This window comes from Hemiscyllium ocellatum, chromosome 1 (assembly GCF_020745735.1).
Source record: "Hemiscyllium ocellatum isolate sHemOce1 chromosome 1, sHemOce1.pat.X.cur, whole genome shotgun sequence".
Classification (NCBI taxonomy): domain Eukaryota; kingdom Metazoa; phylum Chordata; class Chondrichthyes; order Orectolobiformes; family Hemiscylliidae; genus Hemiscyllium; species Hemiscyllium ocellatum.
The window spans coordinates 19549461-19570368 of record NC_083401.1 but is presented as its reverse complement, the minus strand read 5'-3'; the positions used below and the strand labels follow the sequence as shown (position 1 = coordinate 19570368).

The following is a 20908-nucleotide window of genomic DNA, read 5'->3' as shown; positions in this document are numbered from 1 at the left end:
TTATAAAATCATGAGGGGCATGGATAGGGTGAATACTCAAGACCCTTTCCCTGGGGTGGGCGAGTCCAAAACCAGAGGGCATAGGTTTAGGGTGAGAGGGAAAAGCTTTAAAAGGGACCAAAGGAACAACTTTTTTCCATGCAGAGGGTGGTGCGTGTATGAAATGAGCTGCCAGAGGAAGTAATGAAGGCTGGGACAGTTACAACATTTAAAAGGCATCTGGATGGGTATATGAATAAGAAGGGTTTAGAGTGATATGGGCCAAATGCTGGCAAATGGGACTAGATTAATTTAGGATATCTGGTTGGACTGAAGGGTCTGTTTTTACTTGCTGTACATCTGTGACTTTAACTGCACTTTCATTTAACCATGTATGTGTTTTTATTCTTACAAACATGGTCTTTCTCTTCCCTTGCACCCTCCATACCAGCCCACTTCCAGGGATTACACAAGGGAGTGGAATTTCTTTTTTGAAGAAAAAATGCAATGGCAGTACTTAATGGTTCTGTCCTGGTAGCTCAGTGGTTAGCCCTGCTCCCTCATAGTGCCAGAGACCTGGGTTCAATTCCACCCTTGGGTGACTGTCTGTCTGTATGGAGTTTGCATGTCTGTGCGGGTTTCCTCCCACAGTCCAAAGGCGTGCAAGTTAAGTGGATTGGCCACCGGAAATGTGGGATATGGGGCTAGTTTTGGGTGGGATACTCTTCAGAGGGTCAGTGTAGACTCGAAGGGCCGAATGGCACTGTTGGGATTCAGTGATTCTAGGCATCATCTGCAGAAGGAAAAATAGAGTTCTAATGAAAGGTGATCAAATGTTGAGTTGAGAATTCTTGTTTATTTTAGATTTGTTAGTTTGTGCAAGTTTGTTAATTCCCTTCTGCATTGCGGTTAGTTTTGACATGGCACTCATTTATGGACTCCATCCATAAACACATTGACCAGGACCAATATACCGACCGCTGCTATGAACAGCCAGAAGCAGTGGGAACGAAACCAAATAAATTCTGACCGACAGTAGCGCTTCACAGGAGGCTCCACAGCACTGCGGATGACACCTAGATGGGGCTCGAAACCTCTGCAAACCAATTTCCCAGCTCGGTGAATATACCCACAACAACTTAAATAGTGCGATTTTAATTTTTTTGGATTGAGACAATGCAAGTTGATTTGTTGTTTCTGAGAAGAATACAATGTAAAGTCATCATAGCCCCATTGGTGGTGACTTTAACCTAAAGGTCACCACACCTCAGGTGAGATTGACCAAGAACTGAACTGCGCTGTTGGCATCACGCTTTGTGGTAAACTAGCCATCGAGCTAACAGAGCGAAAAGACTAGCCACAAAACAGATCCCTTGAAAGAGACTATGGTCCTGTGTGCTATGTCAACATTTAATTTGTTTATACGAAGAGCAAAATCAGTGAGATGAAGTTCGGTTTTGAAATCTGGTGAAGAGTGGGCTACAACACTGAGTTAATGTATATCTATGGAGTTATGTTTTGTACAGGGTCATCTGAGGTTAATGCATTCTCCATCTACACACAGTTAATACTTGGAATATTAGAATACTTATGGATAATCTTAACACAAAAAAAAAGCTGCAGTCACCGCTAATGGAGTCAGGTGTTACTAGGGGACATAGCTTTAAATTAAGGGGTGGTAGGTATAGGACAGATGTTAGGGGTAGATTCTTCACACAGCGGGTTGTGAGTTCATGGAATGCCCTGCCCGTATCAGTGGTGAACTCTCCTTCTTTATGGTCATTTAAGCGGGCATTGGATAGGCATTTGGAAGTTATTGGGCTAGTATAGGTTAGGTAGGATTCGGTCGGCGCAACATCGAGGGCCGAAGGGCCTGTACTGCGCTGTATCCTTCTATGTTCTATGTTCTATGTCACATTTAGTAAACTGTCAAGATGCCAGTTGCATTACTCAGTGAGGCTTCGTAACTCTGGGAGGAGCAACTGAAAGAGCAAGCTGGGATTTCACCTTCTCTTGGAGAGGAAAAGCTCACTGTAATCATCATGTTTACATAGGTGATCTTGGATGTATTTTCAGAACTCCTCAGTTGTATACATTTGAGGCAACACGGACTTCAGAAAGGCATTCGACAAAGTTTCCCATATGAGACTGGTTAACAAGGTTAAATCTCACAGAATAAAGGGAGAACTAGCCATTTGGATACAGAACTGGCTCAAAGGTAGAAGTCAGAGGGTGTGATGGAGAATTGTTTTTCAGACTGGAGGCTTGTGACCAGTGGAGTGCCACAAGGATCGGTGCTGGGACCATCACTTTTCATCTTTTTATATAAATGATTTGGATGTGAGCATAAGAAGTACAGTTAGTAAGTTAGCAGATGAAATTGGAGGTGTAGTGGACAGCAAAGAAGGTTACTTTAGATTACAACGGGATCTTGATCAGATGGGCCAGTGGGCTGAGAAGTGGCAGATGGAGTTTAATTTAGATGAGGTGCTGCATTTTGGGAAAGCAAATCCTAGCGGGACTTATACACTTAATGGTAAGGTCCTAGGGAGTGTTGCTGAACAAAGAGACCTTGGAGTGCAGGTCATAGTTCCTTGAAAGTGGAGTCGCAGGTAGATAGGATAGTGAAGAAGGCATTTGGTATGCTTTCCTTTATTGGTCTAAGTATTGAGTACAGGAGTTGGGAGGTCATGTTGCGGCTGTACAGGACATTGGTTAAGCCACTGTTGGAATATTGCGTGCACTTCTGGTCTCCTTCCTATCGGAAGGATGTTGTGAAACTTGAAAGGGTTCAGAAAAGATTTACAAGGATATTGCCAGGGTTGAAGGATTTGAGCTATAGGGAGATGTTGAATAGGCTGGTGCTATTTTTCTTGGAGCATTGGAGGCTGAGGGGTGACCTCATAGAGGTTTATAAAATGATGAGAGGCATGGATAGGATGAATAGACAGTCTTTTCTCTGTGGTGGGGCAGTCCAGAACTAGGGGGCATAGGTTTAAAGTGAGAGGGGAAAGATGTAAAAGAGACCGAAGGGGCAACTTTTTCACGCAGAGGATGGTACGTGTATGGAATGAGCTGCCAGAGGATGTGGTGGAGGCTGGTACAATTGCAACATTTAAGAGGCATTTGGATGGGTATATGAATAGGAAGGGTTTGGCGGAATATTGGCTGGGTGCTGGCAGGTAGGACTAGATTAAGTTGGGATATCTGGTTGGCATGGACGAGTTGGACCAAAGGGTCTGTTTCCATGCTGTACATCTCTATGTACACTGACGATGCCCTGCTCTACCTCTCCATCAGCTCTCCTGACCCCTCCTACTGCCACTAAAATGATCAGACTGCTGTCTCCATAACGAGGGCTAGATGTGCAGAAATCCTCTTCAATTAAATATTGGGAATTCTGAAAATATTTATTCCAGATCCTGTTTACTACTAATTTCAGCCTTTTTCCTGAAACTATACTTTTTAAGACCAGATTGGGTTGTTTGCACTGCGATGCCAGTTTTGACCATGAGCTGATCTTCCAACCATGCATTTGTTCCACTGTTAAGATTGCCTATTTTCACCTCTCTGACACGCCTTTTATCAGGTGAGAAATCAAAGCAGCTGTAGGCCATTTGGCCCCTCCGTTCCACTGCAGCATTCCATACTATAATCACTGATCTGTTTGGGTTTTGAATGTCACATTTCCCATTTACCCCTGATTAACTTACCCCTTTGATTTCCTTGACTGACACGAATCTTGCAGGCCGACTAATGGTCAGTTTTAAAAATATTCAATGATCTTCACATCCATTGTCTTGAGGTTGAGAGTTTCAAAGTCATACAGCGCTCTCTCTCTCTCTCTGCCTTTAAAACAGAGATTCCTAATTTTAGAAACAGCTGCCAATCTTTCTGAACTCTCCCTGAGAGTGAATGTCCTTTTCCATAGGCGAAAGTGAGGACTGCAGATGCTGGAGATTAGAGTCGAGAGTGTGGTGCTGGAAAAGTATAGCAGGTCAGGCAGCATCCAAGAAGCAGGGGAATCGACTTTTCAGGCAAAAGCCCTTCATGTCAATCTTCACAAGACCATCCAAAATCTCTTAACTTCAACTTGCTGGTTACCCCTCCGGTAGAAGATAAACACTGTCTATCCAACCTATGCTTTTAGTCATCGAATCCCTACAAATGTGGAAGCAGGCCATTTGGCCCATCAAGTCCACACCGACTCTCTGAGAAACATCCCACCCAGACCCACCTTTACTTTATCCCTGTAACCCTCCATTTCCCATGGCTAATCCATCTAGCATGCACATCCCTGGACATAATAGGCAATTTAGCATGGCCAGTCCACCTGACCTGCACATCTTTTGGACTGTGGGAGGAAACCGGAGCACCCGGAGGAAAGCCACGCAGACACTGGATGAATGTGCAAACTCCACACAGACAGTCACTTGAGGGTGGAATCGAAGCTGGGTCCCTGGCAATGTGAGGCAGCAGTGCTGACCACTGAGCCACCGTGAAGGTCATTTTAAGGAGACCAAAACTGCACACTTATTCAAAACATGAAGCATAACATCGTTACTTGCATAATATAACATAAAAGTAATAAAGGATAGCATTGCCATTAGCTGCTTTCAGTACATACCCCATCTGAATACTAATGCATTGTGACTCATCCACTGGAACACCTTGAATCCTCTGTATCCCGATTCTCTACTCATTGTCTGTTTAATTAAATACTCTTTAATTTTTTCTGGCCAACTAAAGAACTTTACATTTTCCCAAATTACATTCCATGTGCCAGATGTTTGCCCTTTCACTCAGAACCTCTGTGTGGGTTTGCATCCAGATGTGGATCTTCTTTTGCATTACAGAACATTCCATCTATTTTTGAGATCTGCATATTCAGCGACTGTGCCTTCACAGCCTGTAGCTAGGTCATTGATGTGAATTGTCAAAAGTTGAGACTCCACCCATCAGACAGGGACCCATTTATTCCAACTCTGTTTTCTACCAGCCAGCCAATTTCTATCAGTGCTCAAACTAATGCAAAATACTGTGGACGCTGGAGGTCTGACATTAAAACAAAGCACTGGTGATACTCAGCATGTCTGACTGCATCTGTGAAGAGAGAGAAAGAGATAGCATTTTATCTTTGGAATAGGTAGTTACCATTAAATTCATAAATATATTAAATTACTATTACATGAGGTTGGTTAGCTTAGTTGGCTGGATAGCTGGTTTGCAATGCAGAATTATGCCAAATTCTCTCACTGTCTGGGGTTAACATTGAAGGACTCTCCTTCTCAAGTTCTCCCCTTGCCTGAGGTATAGTGACCTTTTGTTAAACGGCTATTACGTTTCTCTGTCTGTCTCTGTCTCTCTCTCTCTCTCTGTGTCTCTCTGTCTGTCTGTGTCTCTTTCTCTCTGTCTCTCTCTCTGTCTCTTTCTCTCTCTCTCTCTGTGTCTCTCTCTCTCTGTCTCTCTCTGTCTCAGTCTCTCCCCCCCTCTCTCTCTGTCTCTGTGTCTCTCTCTCTCTCTCTCTCTCTTATTCAGTAAGACAATCAAATAGAATTTGGAGGTCCAAAGAAAACATTCAATGTTAGAACATGGACCATAGTACTGGAACTTAGTTGCTTTCAAAAGGAAACTGGATGTATACACAAGATGTGAATAGATTTATTTTAAAAATCCTGAGGCAAGTTGAATAAACTGATAGGAAATTCAAAGTTTTTGAGAAGATTTGTGGCTCGGGTGCTCATTGTTGTGGTTCTGTTTGCCGAGCTGGGAATTTGTGTTGCAGACGTTTTGTCCCCTTTCTAGGTGACATCCTCAGTGCTTGGGAGTGTCCTGTGAAGCGCTTCTGTGATCTTTCCTCCGGCATTTGTAGTGGTTTGAATCTGCCGCTTCCGGTTGTCAGTTCCAGCTGTCCGTTGCAGTGGTCGGTATATTGGGTCCAGGTCGATGTGCTTATTGATTGAATCTGTGGATGAGTGCCATGCCTCTAGGAATTCCCTGGCTGTTCTCTGGCTTATCCTATAATAGTAGTGTTGTCCCAGTCGAATTCATGTCACTTGTCATCTGCGTGTGTGGCTACTAAGGATAGCTGGTCGTGTCATTTCGTGGCTAGTTGGTGTTCATGGATATGGATCGTTAGCTGTCTTCCTGTTTGTCCTGTGTAGTGTTTTGTGCAGTCCTTGCATGGGATTTTGTATACTACATTGGTTTTGCTCATGCTGGGTATCGGATCCTTCGTTCTGGTGAGTTGTTGTCTGAGAGTGGCTGTTGGTTTGTGTGCTGTTATGAGTCCTAGTGGCCGCAGTAGTCTGGCTGTCATTCTGAAATGCTCTTGATGTATGGTAGTGTGGCTAGTCCTTTGGGTTGTGGCATGTCCTCGTTCCGTTGTCTTTCCCTTAGGCATCTGTTGATGAAATTGCGCGGGTATCCGTTTTTGGCGAATACGTTGTATAGGTATTCTTCTTCCGCTTTTTGCAGTTCTGGTGTGCTGCAGTGTGTTGTAGCCCTTTTTGAATAGTGTCTTGATGCAACTTCTTTTGTGTGTGTTGGGGTGGATAGGAAATGCACTGGTAGCTGTGCCAAACAGCCTGCTCCTTGCTCTGAATAATCTGTGTCTATCTGGTACGGGTTTAGTATTTGTGTTCTGATCAGTCGGCTTCTAGTTGTCGAGAATCTAAATTGTTATAGAACCGGCCCATCAAGCCTGCCAATCTCCCGCCTTAGTCCTGCGACCCTGCACATCATTACAATCCAAAAGAAATCCGATGAATTCTCAAATGTCTCAATTGAACTTTCCTCCAGCACCTTTTCCAGGGCAGTGAGTTCTGCCACCCACACTACATCCCATGTGAGAGAGGATTTGTTTTACTCACCTCACCCTTGCTTCGTTTGCCCCTCAGTTTAAATCTTTGCCCTCTCTCTCTTTTACATTTGAAACAGCTCCACCCTATCTCCTCTGTCCAGCTCATTCTTGATTTTGATGTCAAGCCAATGGCTGGATGGTTAATTCTTTCAAAACAGTTACAGATAATGTCCATCCACTGATTTCATGTATTTCACCTGAGCTCAGTGGAGAGCTAGTACTGCCTTGAAGGGCCGAAAGGCATCCCTGTGTTCTGTAATGACTCTGACTGTGACATGGTTTGGGCTGGAGAGTTTGAATGAAGTATTGTGTGAATTTGTTGACTTGGCTCAGGAAAGCCAAGGCTGGACTATTTGATTCATTTTTCTTCCGAAGTCCTATCTTAACAGCAACGTGCTTGGGACCTACAGCCCAGGGATTGCTGCCATTCAAGAAGGTAGATCACCACCACCTTCTCGAGGGTAATTCGGGACAGGCAGTGGATACTGGCTCAGCAGTGGCACCCACATCCCGTGAAAGAATTTAAATAAAAGAAATAAAATAAAGAGCAGATTCCTAAAGAGAGGAGAGCAGGAGTAGGGGGACCTGGGAGAACACATACACAAGTCATTGAAGGTGTCGGTGAACATTGAGAGTGTGTTGTGAACCAGTAAATGGCATCGCGGACTTCATAAAGTGAATGTAGAGAATTATTTAGTTAAAAAATGGGGGTTATATGAAACCCGTTTATTACATTGATTCCACCTCAGTTGGAGCATTGTCCTGTACACCGCATAAGGATGTTGAAGGCCCGAGAGTCATAGAGATGTACAGCACATAAACAGACCTTTCGGTCCAACTCATCCATGCTGACAAGATATCTGAATCTCATCTCGTCCCCTTTGCCAACACTTGGCCCATATCTCTCTAAACCTATTCTTTTACCTATCCAGATGCCTTTTAGATTAGATTACCTACAGTGTGGAAACAGGCCCTTCAGCCCGACAAGTCCACACCGACACTCCAAAGAGCAACCCACCCCCCTACATTCACCCCTGACTAATGCACCTAACACAATGGGCAATTTAGCTTGGCCAATTCATTTTAAATATTGTAATTCCACCAGCCTCCACCACTTCCTCTGGCAGCTCATTCCATACACATGCCATCGTCTGCATGAAAAGGTTGCCCCTTGGGTTCCTTTATAAATTTCCCCCCCCACCTCACCTTAAGCCTATACCCTCTTAAGTTCTGGCCTCCCCTGTCCCAGGGAAAAGACTTTGTCTATTTATCCAGCTGTGTCCCTCATGATTTTATAAGCCTCGAAGGTCACCCCTAGCCTTCGACACTTCAGAGAAAACAGCCTCTGCCTATTCAGCCTCTCCCTAACCCTAGAGACATGCACAAAGAATTTCACCAGATTGTCTGCAGGGGTGAGGAACCTTCAGTGGTGCAGATTACAGAAGCTGTTCACCTTCTAGAAGGCAGGATTGAGTGTGGCTCTGTTTGAGGTATTCAAAACCATGAGGAGTCTGGGCAGTAGATACGGAGAAACTGTTCCATATGAAATGATCAATGACAACAAGACACCAATTTAAGCTGATTTACTCTTTTGTTAATTAGGATTCGTTTTGTTGCATGTGGTTAGAATCTGGAATGCAGTGCCTGAGTGCATTGTCGATGCAGTTTCTATCATGAATTTTAAAACCAAACTGAATCATTATCTGGAGAGCGAAAGCGATAGGGCCTGGGGGAAAAGGCAGTGGAGTGGAAGGTGCTCAGTCGCTCTTTCAAAGACTTGACATTGATCCTAAAGATCTCATGTGCTGCAAATGTTGTTTAAGTGAGGGAAGGCAGAGGATTGGAGAGTTACACGATTAGATTATATTCCTGACTGTGTGGAAACAGGCACTTTGGCCCAACCGGTCCACACCGACCCTCCAAAGTGTAACCCACTCAGACCCATTTCCCTCTGTCTCATGCACCTAGCACTATGGGCAATTTAGCATGGCCGATTCACCTGACCTGCACATCTTTGTGCTCAAGAGGTCCAAAGGGGTTAATGACTGAAGGCAGGAGATTTGATTTGATTTTGATTTGATTTAATTTAATTTATTTATTGCCACGCATATCTTATTACAAAACAGATTAAAAATCATTGTATAGATCATTCTGCTAACATGAATTCACTGTAACCCACGTTGTAAGTTTGCTCGCTGTAACCCGATTGACGAATTAGTGACACTGATTCTAAAGCGTGAACTTTTAAAACGTATGTTGGCTGTAAAGTGATTACATTGCCCATGCTTTAGCGAGGTTTCTGAAGTTTTCTGTAACGTGGGGTTGTACAAGAACCCAACCATTCGGTTAAAGAAGAGCTATCTGTATGGTGTCCCCACACTCCAGCATCATCGTAAAATACAAAAATAAACTAAAACAGAGAATATAAAGGCAGAAAAATGAAATTATAGTCCCTCTTGTTAAGTGCTCCGCCCATGGGCCATGGGGTCAGGCACGAGTCCACTTCACCCCGTCGCCATGGGAACGAGAGCCGGCTACTCTTCAGTGCCAACTCCCCTCCACCGACTCCCTCACCATTGAGTCCTCACTGGATCTCGCCAATGCAGATCCTACTGATTGTTACCGGGTACTGCACTGGCCCAAAGCCGTCACCACCACATCGATGCAGCTGCGTCCAAACTCCCCTCCGCCCTCCCACCCCAACTCACTGCCGCCATGAATCTGTACTGGGTGTAGCCCAAAGACGTGCAGGTCTGGTGAAATGGACATGCTCAATTGCCCAGTAACCCAAAGTGGACTTTGCCACTTCAGCAGCCACAAGTTGGCACTAGGAGCCCCTCGGCGCTGCAGAAGCTGCAGGCAATCCAGACTACCTTTGCCTGTGTTCAGGGAGTATTTGTTTTTTAATGCTGAAAAGAATCAATTGCCATTTCTGTGCAGGTCATGTTTCTGCTGCGTGTTTCACATGCTGATACCTGATGGTATAATCAAAGTGATGTTGCTGCAATCTGGTATTCAGAATGATAAAGGAAAAATCGAATTGAAGATATGGACAAACATTAAACACAATTTCAGAGCAGTGTTTCTTTCATGTATAGTATACAATATAGATGGAGTGTTCAGCTATGACACGACTGGCAGGGAATAGGATTAAAGGTTGAAAAATGAAGGGTAGCACAGTGGCTCAGTGGTTAGCACTACTGCCTCTTAGCACCAGGGACCCTGGTTCGATTCCAGCCTCAGGTGACTGTCTGTGTGTAACTTGCACGTTCTCCCAGTGTCTGCGTGGATACCTCTGGGTGCTCAGGTTTCCTCTCTCAGTCCAAAGATGTGCAGGTCAGGTGGATAGGCCATGCTGCATTATCCGTAGTGTTCAGGGACGTATGGGTTAGGTATGGGAAATGCAGGATTTCAGGAATGGGATAAGAGGTTGGGATCCTCTTTGGAAGAGCTGTGTGGACTTGTTGGGCTGCATGGTCTGTTTCCACACATCGGATTCTATGAAATGACGCTCATGGTTTTAATGGGCTTTCCCATGCAACGCCATCATATGACAAAAAAAAGGAGATCTCAAACCTACATTGTCCTCTCCCAAACCTAGTCCCTGTCACTCCTCACCTTTTTTGCTATCTGACCTACGTAGGTTACCAATCCGGTAATACCTCACTTGTAAAATTTGCACAGTGATAGTGTCTCTACGACTATTCCAGACGTTCTAGGTTCAAGTCCCGCCTGCCCTCGTTGTGTGTCATGCCATCAGTCGTTCTATATTTTAGTCCTGTGCCCATGGTAGTGACCCTACCTACGATTCTGAACTAAGAGGTCTCAGTTCAAGTCCTACCTCTTCCATCCCTGAACATGATTTGGAGATACCGATGTTGGACTGGGGTGTACAAAGTTACAAATCACAACACCAGGTTATAGTCCAACAAGTTTAATTGGAAGCACGCTAGCTTTCGGAGCGACGCTCTTTCATCAGGTGATAGTGAAGGGTTCAGTCCTAACACACAGAATGTATAGCAAAACTTTACAATGTGATGTAACTGAAATTATACATAGAAACGTTGTACATTAATTTTTCATTATACATTATACATTATACATTAATTGAGGAAGCTTCCAATTAAACCTGTTGGACTATAACCTGGTGTTGTGTGATTTTTAACTTTGCAATCCCTGAACAGGTTGATTTAAGGCTCCCCATAGGATGTTAGTGTTTCTCCAGTTCTGGCCGCCTCAGTAAAACCAGTTTCTATCACTTTATAAAAAGCTGAAAAAGCTCAGGTAGCATTTGTGGAGAGTTCACGTTACATTACCTTTCATCTGAACTTCTCTATTGAAGCCTGTGCCTTCAGCTTTTAACGGCCGATAGCTCTGCAATTGTCTGCCACAATCTCTCCACTTTGCAACCACTGTTTTCTTGTAGACCCTTAAAACCTGCTTTGTTTAAAATAGTTTTGGTTATCTCTCTTATGTGGTATTTTATTCATCAAGCCTCCAATGTAATGTCTTGGCATATTTTATTACAAAGTACAGTTACCACCCGCTGGGCAAATCCACTAATTTTCAAGTCCCACTACTCCCAAGGTTTTAACCAAAGTTGATCATTTAATGCAAAGTGAACTAAAACACTGGCCAAGTTCCTATGCCTAATAAAACTATTAGAACATAGAACATAGAAGGATACAGCGCAGTACAGGCCCTTCGGCCCTCGATGTTGCGCCGACCGAATCCTACCTAACCTATACTAGCCCAATAACTTCCAAATGCCTATCCAATGCCCGCTTAAATGACCATAAAGAAGGAGAGTTCACCACTGATACGGGCAGGGCATTCCATGAACTCACAACCCGCTGTGTGAAGAATCTACCCCTAACATCTGTCCTATACCTACCACCCCTTATTATTTGGACAAATAAATGAATTCTAATTTCAAATAAACTATCAATGTTAAGTCTGTTCTATCTTAAATCAACCTTTTTTTTTAAAATCCCCAGCACATACATAGAGACAAGCAATAGAGATAATGACATGAAACATCGGTTTTATGGATGAAAGGGGAAAAAAAAACTAGGAACTGCCTTTCAATAGCACCAGGACTTTGTTGTTAATCTTCTTTTACTTTTTTTCACAGGACGCACAAAGCGATCAGTATTCTCATTACAAAGTCTCTTAGTTACTGGTCAAAAGCAATAGCTAATAGCAACTGCGGGCGGAAAAAAAAAGCTAGCTTTCTTGAGGCTTCAGTTATTTTACAGTACAGAGCAAGTCTCATGCTCCACCTACCCTTCTAGCAGTCCAAAGGCTTCTCATGGTATTGTTTGCAACAGAAGTTACCCAAGAGCCATTCAGAGTTGTGGTAAGGCTCGATGATCTTTGGCTTTACCCATTGTTTGCAATTGTGCAGATGAATCAGCTACCTTGTGCCCACCAAACCACGCTTTACACACATGCCGTAATGAAGTTCTGGCTACAACCATCACCTTCCCCCAACTTGCACTGCATGGATAAAACTTCAGTGTGAACACCACACACCAGTTTCGCTAACTTTTTAAAAGCTTTTAAGAGTGTTTCTTGTTTGGTTTCGTTTGCAGTCAAAAAAAAATCACCTAACCGTTTGAGTCCACTATGACTCTTCTTCAGAATTGAAGGAAATTAGGAATGTGATGCCCATAAGAGCATACGACATAGGAGCAGAAATTAGGCCACTTGGCCTATCGAGTCTGCTCTGTCATTCAATCATGGATGATGAGTTTCTCAACCCCATTCTCCTGCTTTCTCCCTGTAACCCTTGATCTCCTTGACAATCAAGAACCTATCTATCTCAGTCTTAAATATATTCCATGAGCTGGCCTCCACAGTCTTCTGTGGCAATGAATTCCATAGATTCACCACTCTGGCTGAAGAAATTTCTCCTTATCTCTGTTCTAAAAGATCTTCCCTTTGCTGTAAGGCTATGCCCTCTGGTTCTAGTCTCTCCTACCAATTGAAACATTTTCCTAACATCCACTCGGTCGAGGTCATTCAGTATTCTGTATGTTTCAGTTCAAACCCCCCCCCATCATTCTTCTAAAATCCGTCGAATATAAACCCAGAGTTCTCATATGTTAAGCTTTTCATTCCTGGGACAATTTTCTTGAACCTCCCCTTGAACACACTCCAAGACCAGTACATCCTGAGGTAGGAGGCCCAAAATTGCGCACAATACTCCAAGAGTGGTCTGACCAGAGGCTTATAGAACCTCTGAAGTACATCACTTCTTTTACATCCAAGTCCTCTCAAAGAAAATGCCATCATTGTATTTGCCTTCCTAACTCCTGACCCAACCTGCAAGTTTACCTTGAAAGAATCCTGGACTAGAACTCCCAAATCTCTTTACATTTCAGATTTCTGAATTTTCTCCCCATTTAGAAAACAGTCCATGTCTCTATTCTTCCTACCAGAGTGCCTGACCTCACATTTTCCCACGTTGTATTCCATCTGTAATTTCTTTGTCCACTCTCCTAACCTGCCCAAATCCTTCTGCAGCCTCCCTGCCGCCTCAGTGCTACCTGCCCCCCTACCTATCTTTATATCATCCGCAAACTTAGCCAGAATGCCTCCCAGTTCCGTCATTTAGATCATTAATTGATAAAGTGAAAAGTCGTGGTTCCAACACTGAGCCTTATGGAACACCACTTGTCACCGGCTGCCATCCTGAGAAGGACCTTTTTTATCCCCACTCTTGCTTTCTGCCAGACAGCCAAGCCTCTATCCATGCTAGCACCTTGCCTCTGACACCATGGGCCTTGGGTGCTCCGGTTTCCTCCCACAGTCCAAAGATGTGCAGGTCAGGTGAATTGGCCATGCTCAATTGCCCATAGTGTTATGTGCATTAGTCCGAAGGAAATGGGTCTGGGTGGGTTAGTCTTTGGAGGGTCGGTGTGGAATTGTTGGGCCAAAGGGCCTGTTTCCACACTGTAGGGAATCTAATCTTCTCTTATCTTACTCAGTAGCCTCCTGTGCGGCACCTTATCAAAGACCTTCTAGAAGGCCAGGTAGATAAGTCAATAGATGTTATGTTGAGCTTCCCTTGAAGACTACGCCAGGTCATGATCTTTTCTCTGCTGATCTCACCTGGTTCTGGTAATGCACTCACATCCCCATGCACTATGCTGAGCCATACCGTCGCTGTCATGCAGTTATGGGTTTTCAGTGTGTGAATTTGCAACAAATATTCGAGTAAAAAATGAGGTCTGCAGATGCTGGAGATCACAGCTGCAAATGTGTTGCTGGTCAAAGCACAGCAGGTTAGGCAGCATCTCAGGAATAGAGAATTCGACGTTTCGAGCATTATGCTCGAAACGTCGAATTCTCTATTCCTGAGATGCTGCCTAACCTGCTGTGCTTTGACCAGCAACACATTTGCAACAAATATGCTTGTTTAAAATCTGTTATAAAGTGAAACCCATGGCAATTTCCAAAACCAATTATCCCGATTGATTGCCTGTTACGCTGATTTCTACGAGTACTAGTCTCTGACCTGGTATTTGATTTGAGAAAGCTTTTAATGGCTTTTCGTACATGTATAAACAATGCTTTCTCCTCATGAGGAAGGTATAAATTGAAAAAAAAAGACCGTTTTCAACTGAATGTGCAATGCTTACAGCCTGCTAATATTTTGTGCCTGTTCTGAATGAAGAGCAATTATAGAGATGTTGTTGTGATAGAATCATAGACAAAAAGTGCAGGAGGAGGCCATTCAGCCCTTCGAGCAAGCTTCATCATCCAATATGATCTTGGCTGATCATGCAATCTCTGGAATCCACTCTCTCTCTCTCTCTCTCTCTCTCTCTCCCCATACTCCTGGATCCCTTTGGCAGCAAGAGCCACGTCCTGCTCCCTCTTGAACATTTCTAATGAACTGGCCCCAACTGCATCCTGTGAGGAAAAAATTCCACCAGATCACAGCTTTGTGTGAAGAAATTCTTCCTCATCGCAGTCCTGAATGGCCTACCCCTGATTCTTGGACTTACTGTAAGTCATGGAGTCATTCAATCCTTACAGCACAGAAGATGACCATTCCTTCCATCAACTCTGTACCAGCTCTTGACAATAATCCAACCATGCCCATTCACTCTTCCATCTGCCAAGCTATCATCCTCTTTCAAAGGATGTAGGTATCACTGGCAAGGCCAGCATTCGTTGTTCATCCTTAATTGCCTTTAAGAGGGAACCAAAGAGTCAGTCATATTATTCTGGAGTAACATGTAGGTCACAGCTGGCAGATTTTCTTCCTGAAAAATATTAAAAGCAGAAAAGATGACCTGAACGATTAATGAGGAGCAAAAAATTAGAGAAAGCATGTTAGAAATATAGAAAACAGAGTCATAGAGATGTACAGCATGGAAACAGACCCTTCGGACCAGCTCATCTGTGCCAACCAGATATCCTTAATTAATCTAGTCCCATTTGCCAGCATTTGGCCCATATCACTCTAAACCCTTCCTATTCATATACCCATCCAGATGCCTTTTAAATGTTGTGTGTGTACCAGCCTCCACCACTTCCTCTGGCAGCTCATTCCATACACACATCACCCTCTGCATGGGGAATGTTGCCCCTTAGGTCCCTTTTATATCTTTCCTCTCTGTTTAAACCCACACCCTCAAGTTTTGGACTCCTGCCATCCCAGGGAAAAGACCTTGTTTATTTACCCTATCCATGCCCCTCATGATCTTATTCTTTATATGATTAGAATTCCTACAGTGTGAAAACAAGCCCTTCGGCCCAACCAGTCCACACCAACCCTCCGCAGAGTAACCCATCCAGATCCATTTTCCTCTGATGCACCTTTCACTACGGGCAATTCAGCATGGTCAATTCACCTGACCTGCACATGTTTGTCCCAGTGTCTGTGTGGATTTCCTCCGGTTTCCTCCAACAGTCCAATGTGCAAACTCCACACAGACAGTTGCCCAAGGCTGGAATCGAACCTGGGACCCTGGTGCTGTGAGGTAGCAGTACTAACCACTGAGCCATCCTGCCGTCCCGAAGAGTTTCTATAGTTTTAGGTGAAATGCTGTTAAAGTGAGGGGTTGTCTTAAAGAAAGTGACTCTGAGGAATTAACAGTGGGACAATAAGGAGATGGTATTTTGTACCAGACTTCACTACAGAGAATACGCGTAACTTTCCAGTAATAGCTGGAAGTCAGGAAACCGAAGGGACTGAAGAACTCAAAATTACAGCTCTAGTGATGTTGCATGAGGCAAATTGGTGGAGTGCAGGCTGATGAATCCCAATTTCTGATGGACTTTATCCTAGGATCTTATAATAAATGATTTATGAGAGACTTCATGTTGATTTTAATTTTCTAAAACTCCTGAGGATTGGGATGGTTTCAGGAGAGTGGAAAATCGTTACTGTGACTCTGTCTCACTCTTTTAGAATAACAAAGTCATAAATTACAGACAAATTAACTTAACATTGATCGTAGGACAGATGTTAGTTGCTTATTAAGTTCAGTACAAGGGAAATCATTTTAACCAACTTATTGAAGTTCTTTTGAAGAATTAATATACATGGATTTAGATTTCCAGAAGGAACTTTTATAAGGTGCGATGTCAAAGATTATTGTGGAAAATGAAAGCACATGGGACTGAGGGGAACATATTGGTATGGATCAAGATTGGCTAGCTACCAAGGAGCCCAAAAATAAGCATTAATGGATCTTATTCAGTTTGGCAAGATGTAACAAGCCGTGTGCCACTGGGATCAGTGCTGGTGCCTCAACAGTTTTCAATTTCTGTCAATGACTTTGACTAAGAGACCAGAGGTATGATGTCCAAGTTTATTAATGCCACAATGATAGGTAGAAAAAGAAATTGGAAAGAGGATGCAAGGAGGCTGCAGGAGGACAAAGGTAGGTGCGGGGCCTGAGTAAGCACTTGGCAAATATATTATGATGTATGAAAGTAACCGTTTTTGGCAAGGAGAAAGGAACGTGGTGAGAGAAGGTGAGGTCTTGAAGTGCAGAAGGATCTGGGAATGCTATTGCATGAATTGCCAAGGTTAGTATGTGAGTAATTAGGAGAGCTGGTAGATTTATATACAACTCTCCTCACAATAAGTGACCTCCTAAGGAGGTTGTGGTGGCACAGTGGCTCAGTGGTTAGCACTGCTGCCTCACAGCACCAGGGACCCGGGTTCAATTCCTGCCTCAGGTGGGTGACTGTCTGTGTGGAGTTTGCGCATTTTCCCCATGTCTGTTTGGGTTTCCTCCCACAGTCCAAAGATGTGCAGGTCATGTGAATTGGCCATGCTAAATTGTCCATAGTGCTAGATGCATTAGTCAGGGGGAAATGGGTCTGGGTGGGTTACTCTTCGGAGGGTCACTGTGGACTTGTTGGGCTGAAGGGCCTGTTTCCACACTGTAGGCAATCTAATCTAAGTAGTTTTGGGCCCCATATCTCAGGAAGGATGTACTGGCCTGGAGCATGTTCAGAGGAGATTCACGAGAATTGTTCCAGGTATGAAAAGCTTAACATAGAAGAACGTTTGAGGACTCTAGGTTTATACTCAATGGAGTTTAGAAGGATGGGGGGGGGGGATCTAATTGAAACATACAGAATACTGAATGGCCTGGACAGAAGAAATGTTGGGAAGATGCCTCCATTGGTAGGAGAGACTCGGACCCGAGGGCAGAGCCTGAGAGTAAAGGGAAGGCCTTTTTAGAAAGGAGACAAGGAGAAACTTCTTCAGCCAGTGAGTGGTGAATCTATGGAATTTATTGCTACGGAAGACTGTGGAGGCCAGGTCATTGAGTATATTTAAGACTGAGATAGATAGGTTCTTGAGTATTAAGGGTTATGGGGAGAAAGCAGGAGAATGGGGTTAAGAAACTTATCAGCCATGATTGATGGGCTGAATGGTCTAATTTCTGTTCCTATAAGTTATGGACAAACAAATGTTGTGCTTGCCAGTGACGCCCACATCCCATTTAAGAATGAAAAGTAAAATCTGCGGTATTATGTTCAGTATTGGTCTTTCTTGATGAAGGATGTGTGTAAATATAGTGGAGCAATCGAGGGAAGGTTTATTAGACTAATTTAAAAGCGGAAAGAACAGCGGGTGCAGTGAAACATTTATTCTAGTTCTGAGGAAGGGTCACCAGACCTGAAATGTTAACTCTCTGATTTCTCTTCACGGATGGTGCCAGACCTACTGAGCTTTTCCAGCAGCTTCTGTTTTTGTTAGACTAATACAGGGAATGGGTGTATTGTGTTATGAAGGAGGCCTAGATTGTATCTGCTCTAGTTTTAAGCGAGTAAGAGATGACTTGAATGTAACAAAGGACCCTGAGGGACCTTGTCAGCGTAGATGTGGAGACGATATTTCCTGTTTTGAGAGAATTTGTAATTAGGGAGTTTCCCATTGAAAACCAAGAGGAGGAGAATGTTTTTCTTTCAGTTTTTCAAACTGCCTCACTGAAGAGGTTGGAAGCGGTGTACAAGTAGGGGAGACACATTCAGAGGGTCAGCAGTGGGAAGTCTAAGAATTTCCGAGAATATCCAGGCCTAACACTGAGTCTTGCTGTAAAATGGTCTGTAATAGTTGCACCTTGTTGCATCAGGTGTAAACTGGGATTTGAACAATTTACTGACTTCATAATTATTCTAAAAACAATCCTCCCTGACCCTGACAAAAACTCATTCTATATTTCTGGAATCTTAAGCTTCTTCATTCTGATATTAAATAAAAACAAAACCCACACATATTCATAGGCCCTTCTAAAAGTTAGCTGTTCTTTTTACTTTAAAATAAAACATGAGTCATTTTGTAATTAGATTGCAAATGAAGGGTGTGAAGTGCTGGACTGCAGCCCGTGTGAATACTTAAAGGGATTGGCTGCTTCTCAAATGACATCACTGTTGCTGCATGCCAAGAGATCCTCTTGACCTGGTGCCAGATTTAACCTTTGCAAACGATCCCTGAGAGATCACAAGATCATCGCAGGCAACTTTCTCTGATCAGAGATCAGAGCAACCTCCTTCCTTTTCTCCTAACTGTAAAATCCAGGCTTTTTTTAAAAAAACTGCTTCAGAGTAGTGGGAGGGTCCGAGACTGGAGGGCACAATCTTGGAATAAGGGGTTAGCTGATGAGAAGATTTTTTTTCTCTCAGGAGATCATGAATCTGCAGAATTCTTTACCTCAAAGGGCTGTCGAGGCTGAGTCTTTGAGTATATTCAATGCTGTGATAGACTAATTTTTAATCTGTCAAGGAAATCCAGAATTATGGGATAAGGGAGGAAAGTGGGGTCGAGGATTAATGGGAGAACAAACTCGATGGGCTGAATGGCCTTCTGCTCCTACTGCTTTATGAACACTGTTGGGATTATTAGTGAATACACGACTTTCTTTCATTGTCCCTATCCAAAATTTTGATGTTACACAGCACTGTCTAACAATGAGCAATGAATGGTAAACGCATTCAGCTTTTTGGGGACCTTCTGCCATTCATTGGGATTATTGGACTGAGCGACAGATCACATTGACCCACCTTGGCTCCATATCCCTCAATGTGGAAAATGATCAAATATCTATAAATCTCAAATTGGAAATCTGCAGTTGATCCTCAAGCTGTTGAGGCCAAGAGAGTTGTTGATCTGCAGTAATGTTTTTGTGGCAAAGGTGTTTATTGATTTCTTCCCCAACTTCCAAAGCAAAAGGCCTGACAATAATTATTCAGTAGGTGCAAGTGAGTACTGCAGGTTAGAGTCGAGAGTGTGGTGCTGGAAAATCAACATCAATTTTCCTGCTCCTCAGATGCTGCCTGACCTGCTTGTGCTTTACCAGCACCACACTGATTAGATTTTAGATTCGATTCCTTACAGTGTGCAAACAGGCCCTTTGGCCCAACAGGTCCACACCGACCCTCCAAAGAGTAACTCACTCAGACCCATTTCCCTCTGACTAATGCACCTAACACTATGGGCAATTTAGCACGGTCAATTCACCTAACCTGCACATCTTTGGATTGTGGGAGGAAACCGGAGCACCCGGAGGAAACCCACACAGACACAGGGAGAATGTGCAAACTCCCCACAGACAATCTGCCTGAGGCTGGAATCGAACCTCCATCCCTGGCGCGGTGAGGCAGCAGTGCTAACTGCTGAGCCACTGTGCCGCTCTCAATAGTAGTTATTCTGTGTCATGTCATTCCATCAGAAACAAGAAGGAAGGCTGGTGACGTCTACGGTGTTAATAGGGCAACAGAGGAGGTGATGACCTCATGGAATTATCAATGGATTGTTAATCCTGGGACCTAGGTAGGTTCCAGGAACCCAGGTTTGAACCCTGCTATGGTAGATGGTAGAATTTGAATTCAATAAAAATCTGGAATTAAGAGTCTAATGAACATCATGAATTGATTGTTGGGGGAAAGACCCATCTCATTTACTTTCAGAGAAAGAAATCTGCCATCATTACCTAGTCTGGTCTACATGTGACTTTTTTTTTCCTTTAATGTTCCGGGGATGTGAGTTTGAATCCCACCATGGTCGATGGCAGAATTTGAATCCGATAACAAAATCTGTAATAAGCTAGTTAAATATTAGTCGTGGAATCACTGTTGAAGAAACCAATTTGGCTCACTAAAGAGGAAAGGAAGGAAATCTGTTGTCCTTAGCTGGCCCACATGTAATTTTAAACCTATATCAAAGTAATTGACTCTTCAGTGCCATTTGGACAATTAGGGACGGGCAATAAATGCTGGCCTAGCTAGTATATCCTCATCCTGTGAATAAACAGAAAACCAAAATTGTGCTTCATGGAAGTGTCGGGCCTAGGAGTCAAGGGATTGATGGGTGAAGTCAGTCTCTGAATGGGCTGGATTTTGTTTTGAAATTCTTCCTGTTTCTCTATTGTCATTCCAGGTTGGTTTCTTGAAGATCAGTCACAAATATGAAATCACGTTTCTGCTGCCAGTCTCCCAGAACCTGCGGCAACAGAGCCAATCTGTCCCCCTCGCTAACCTTTACTTGAAGCTGGTCGACATCGCTCCAGTAGCAGAAGGTGAGAGCTCTTT

The 20908-nt window shown here is 43.6% G+C and overlaps 1 protein-coding gene across 1 annotated transcript in view; it reads left to right on the top strand.

The window, feature by feature from the left end:
- Positions 1–20908, top strand: part of adissp (adipose secreted signaling protein) — a 134735-nt gene that overhangs the window by 42523 nt on the left and 71304 nt on the right. Inside the window, exon 3 of the mRNA XM_060828230.1 lies at positions 20757–20895. Within this exon, the coding sequence (XP_060684213.1) occupies positions 20757–20895 (139 nt within the window). The remainder of the gene's footprint in view (positions 1–20756; positions 20896–20908) is intronic.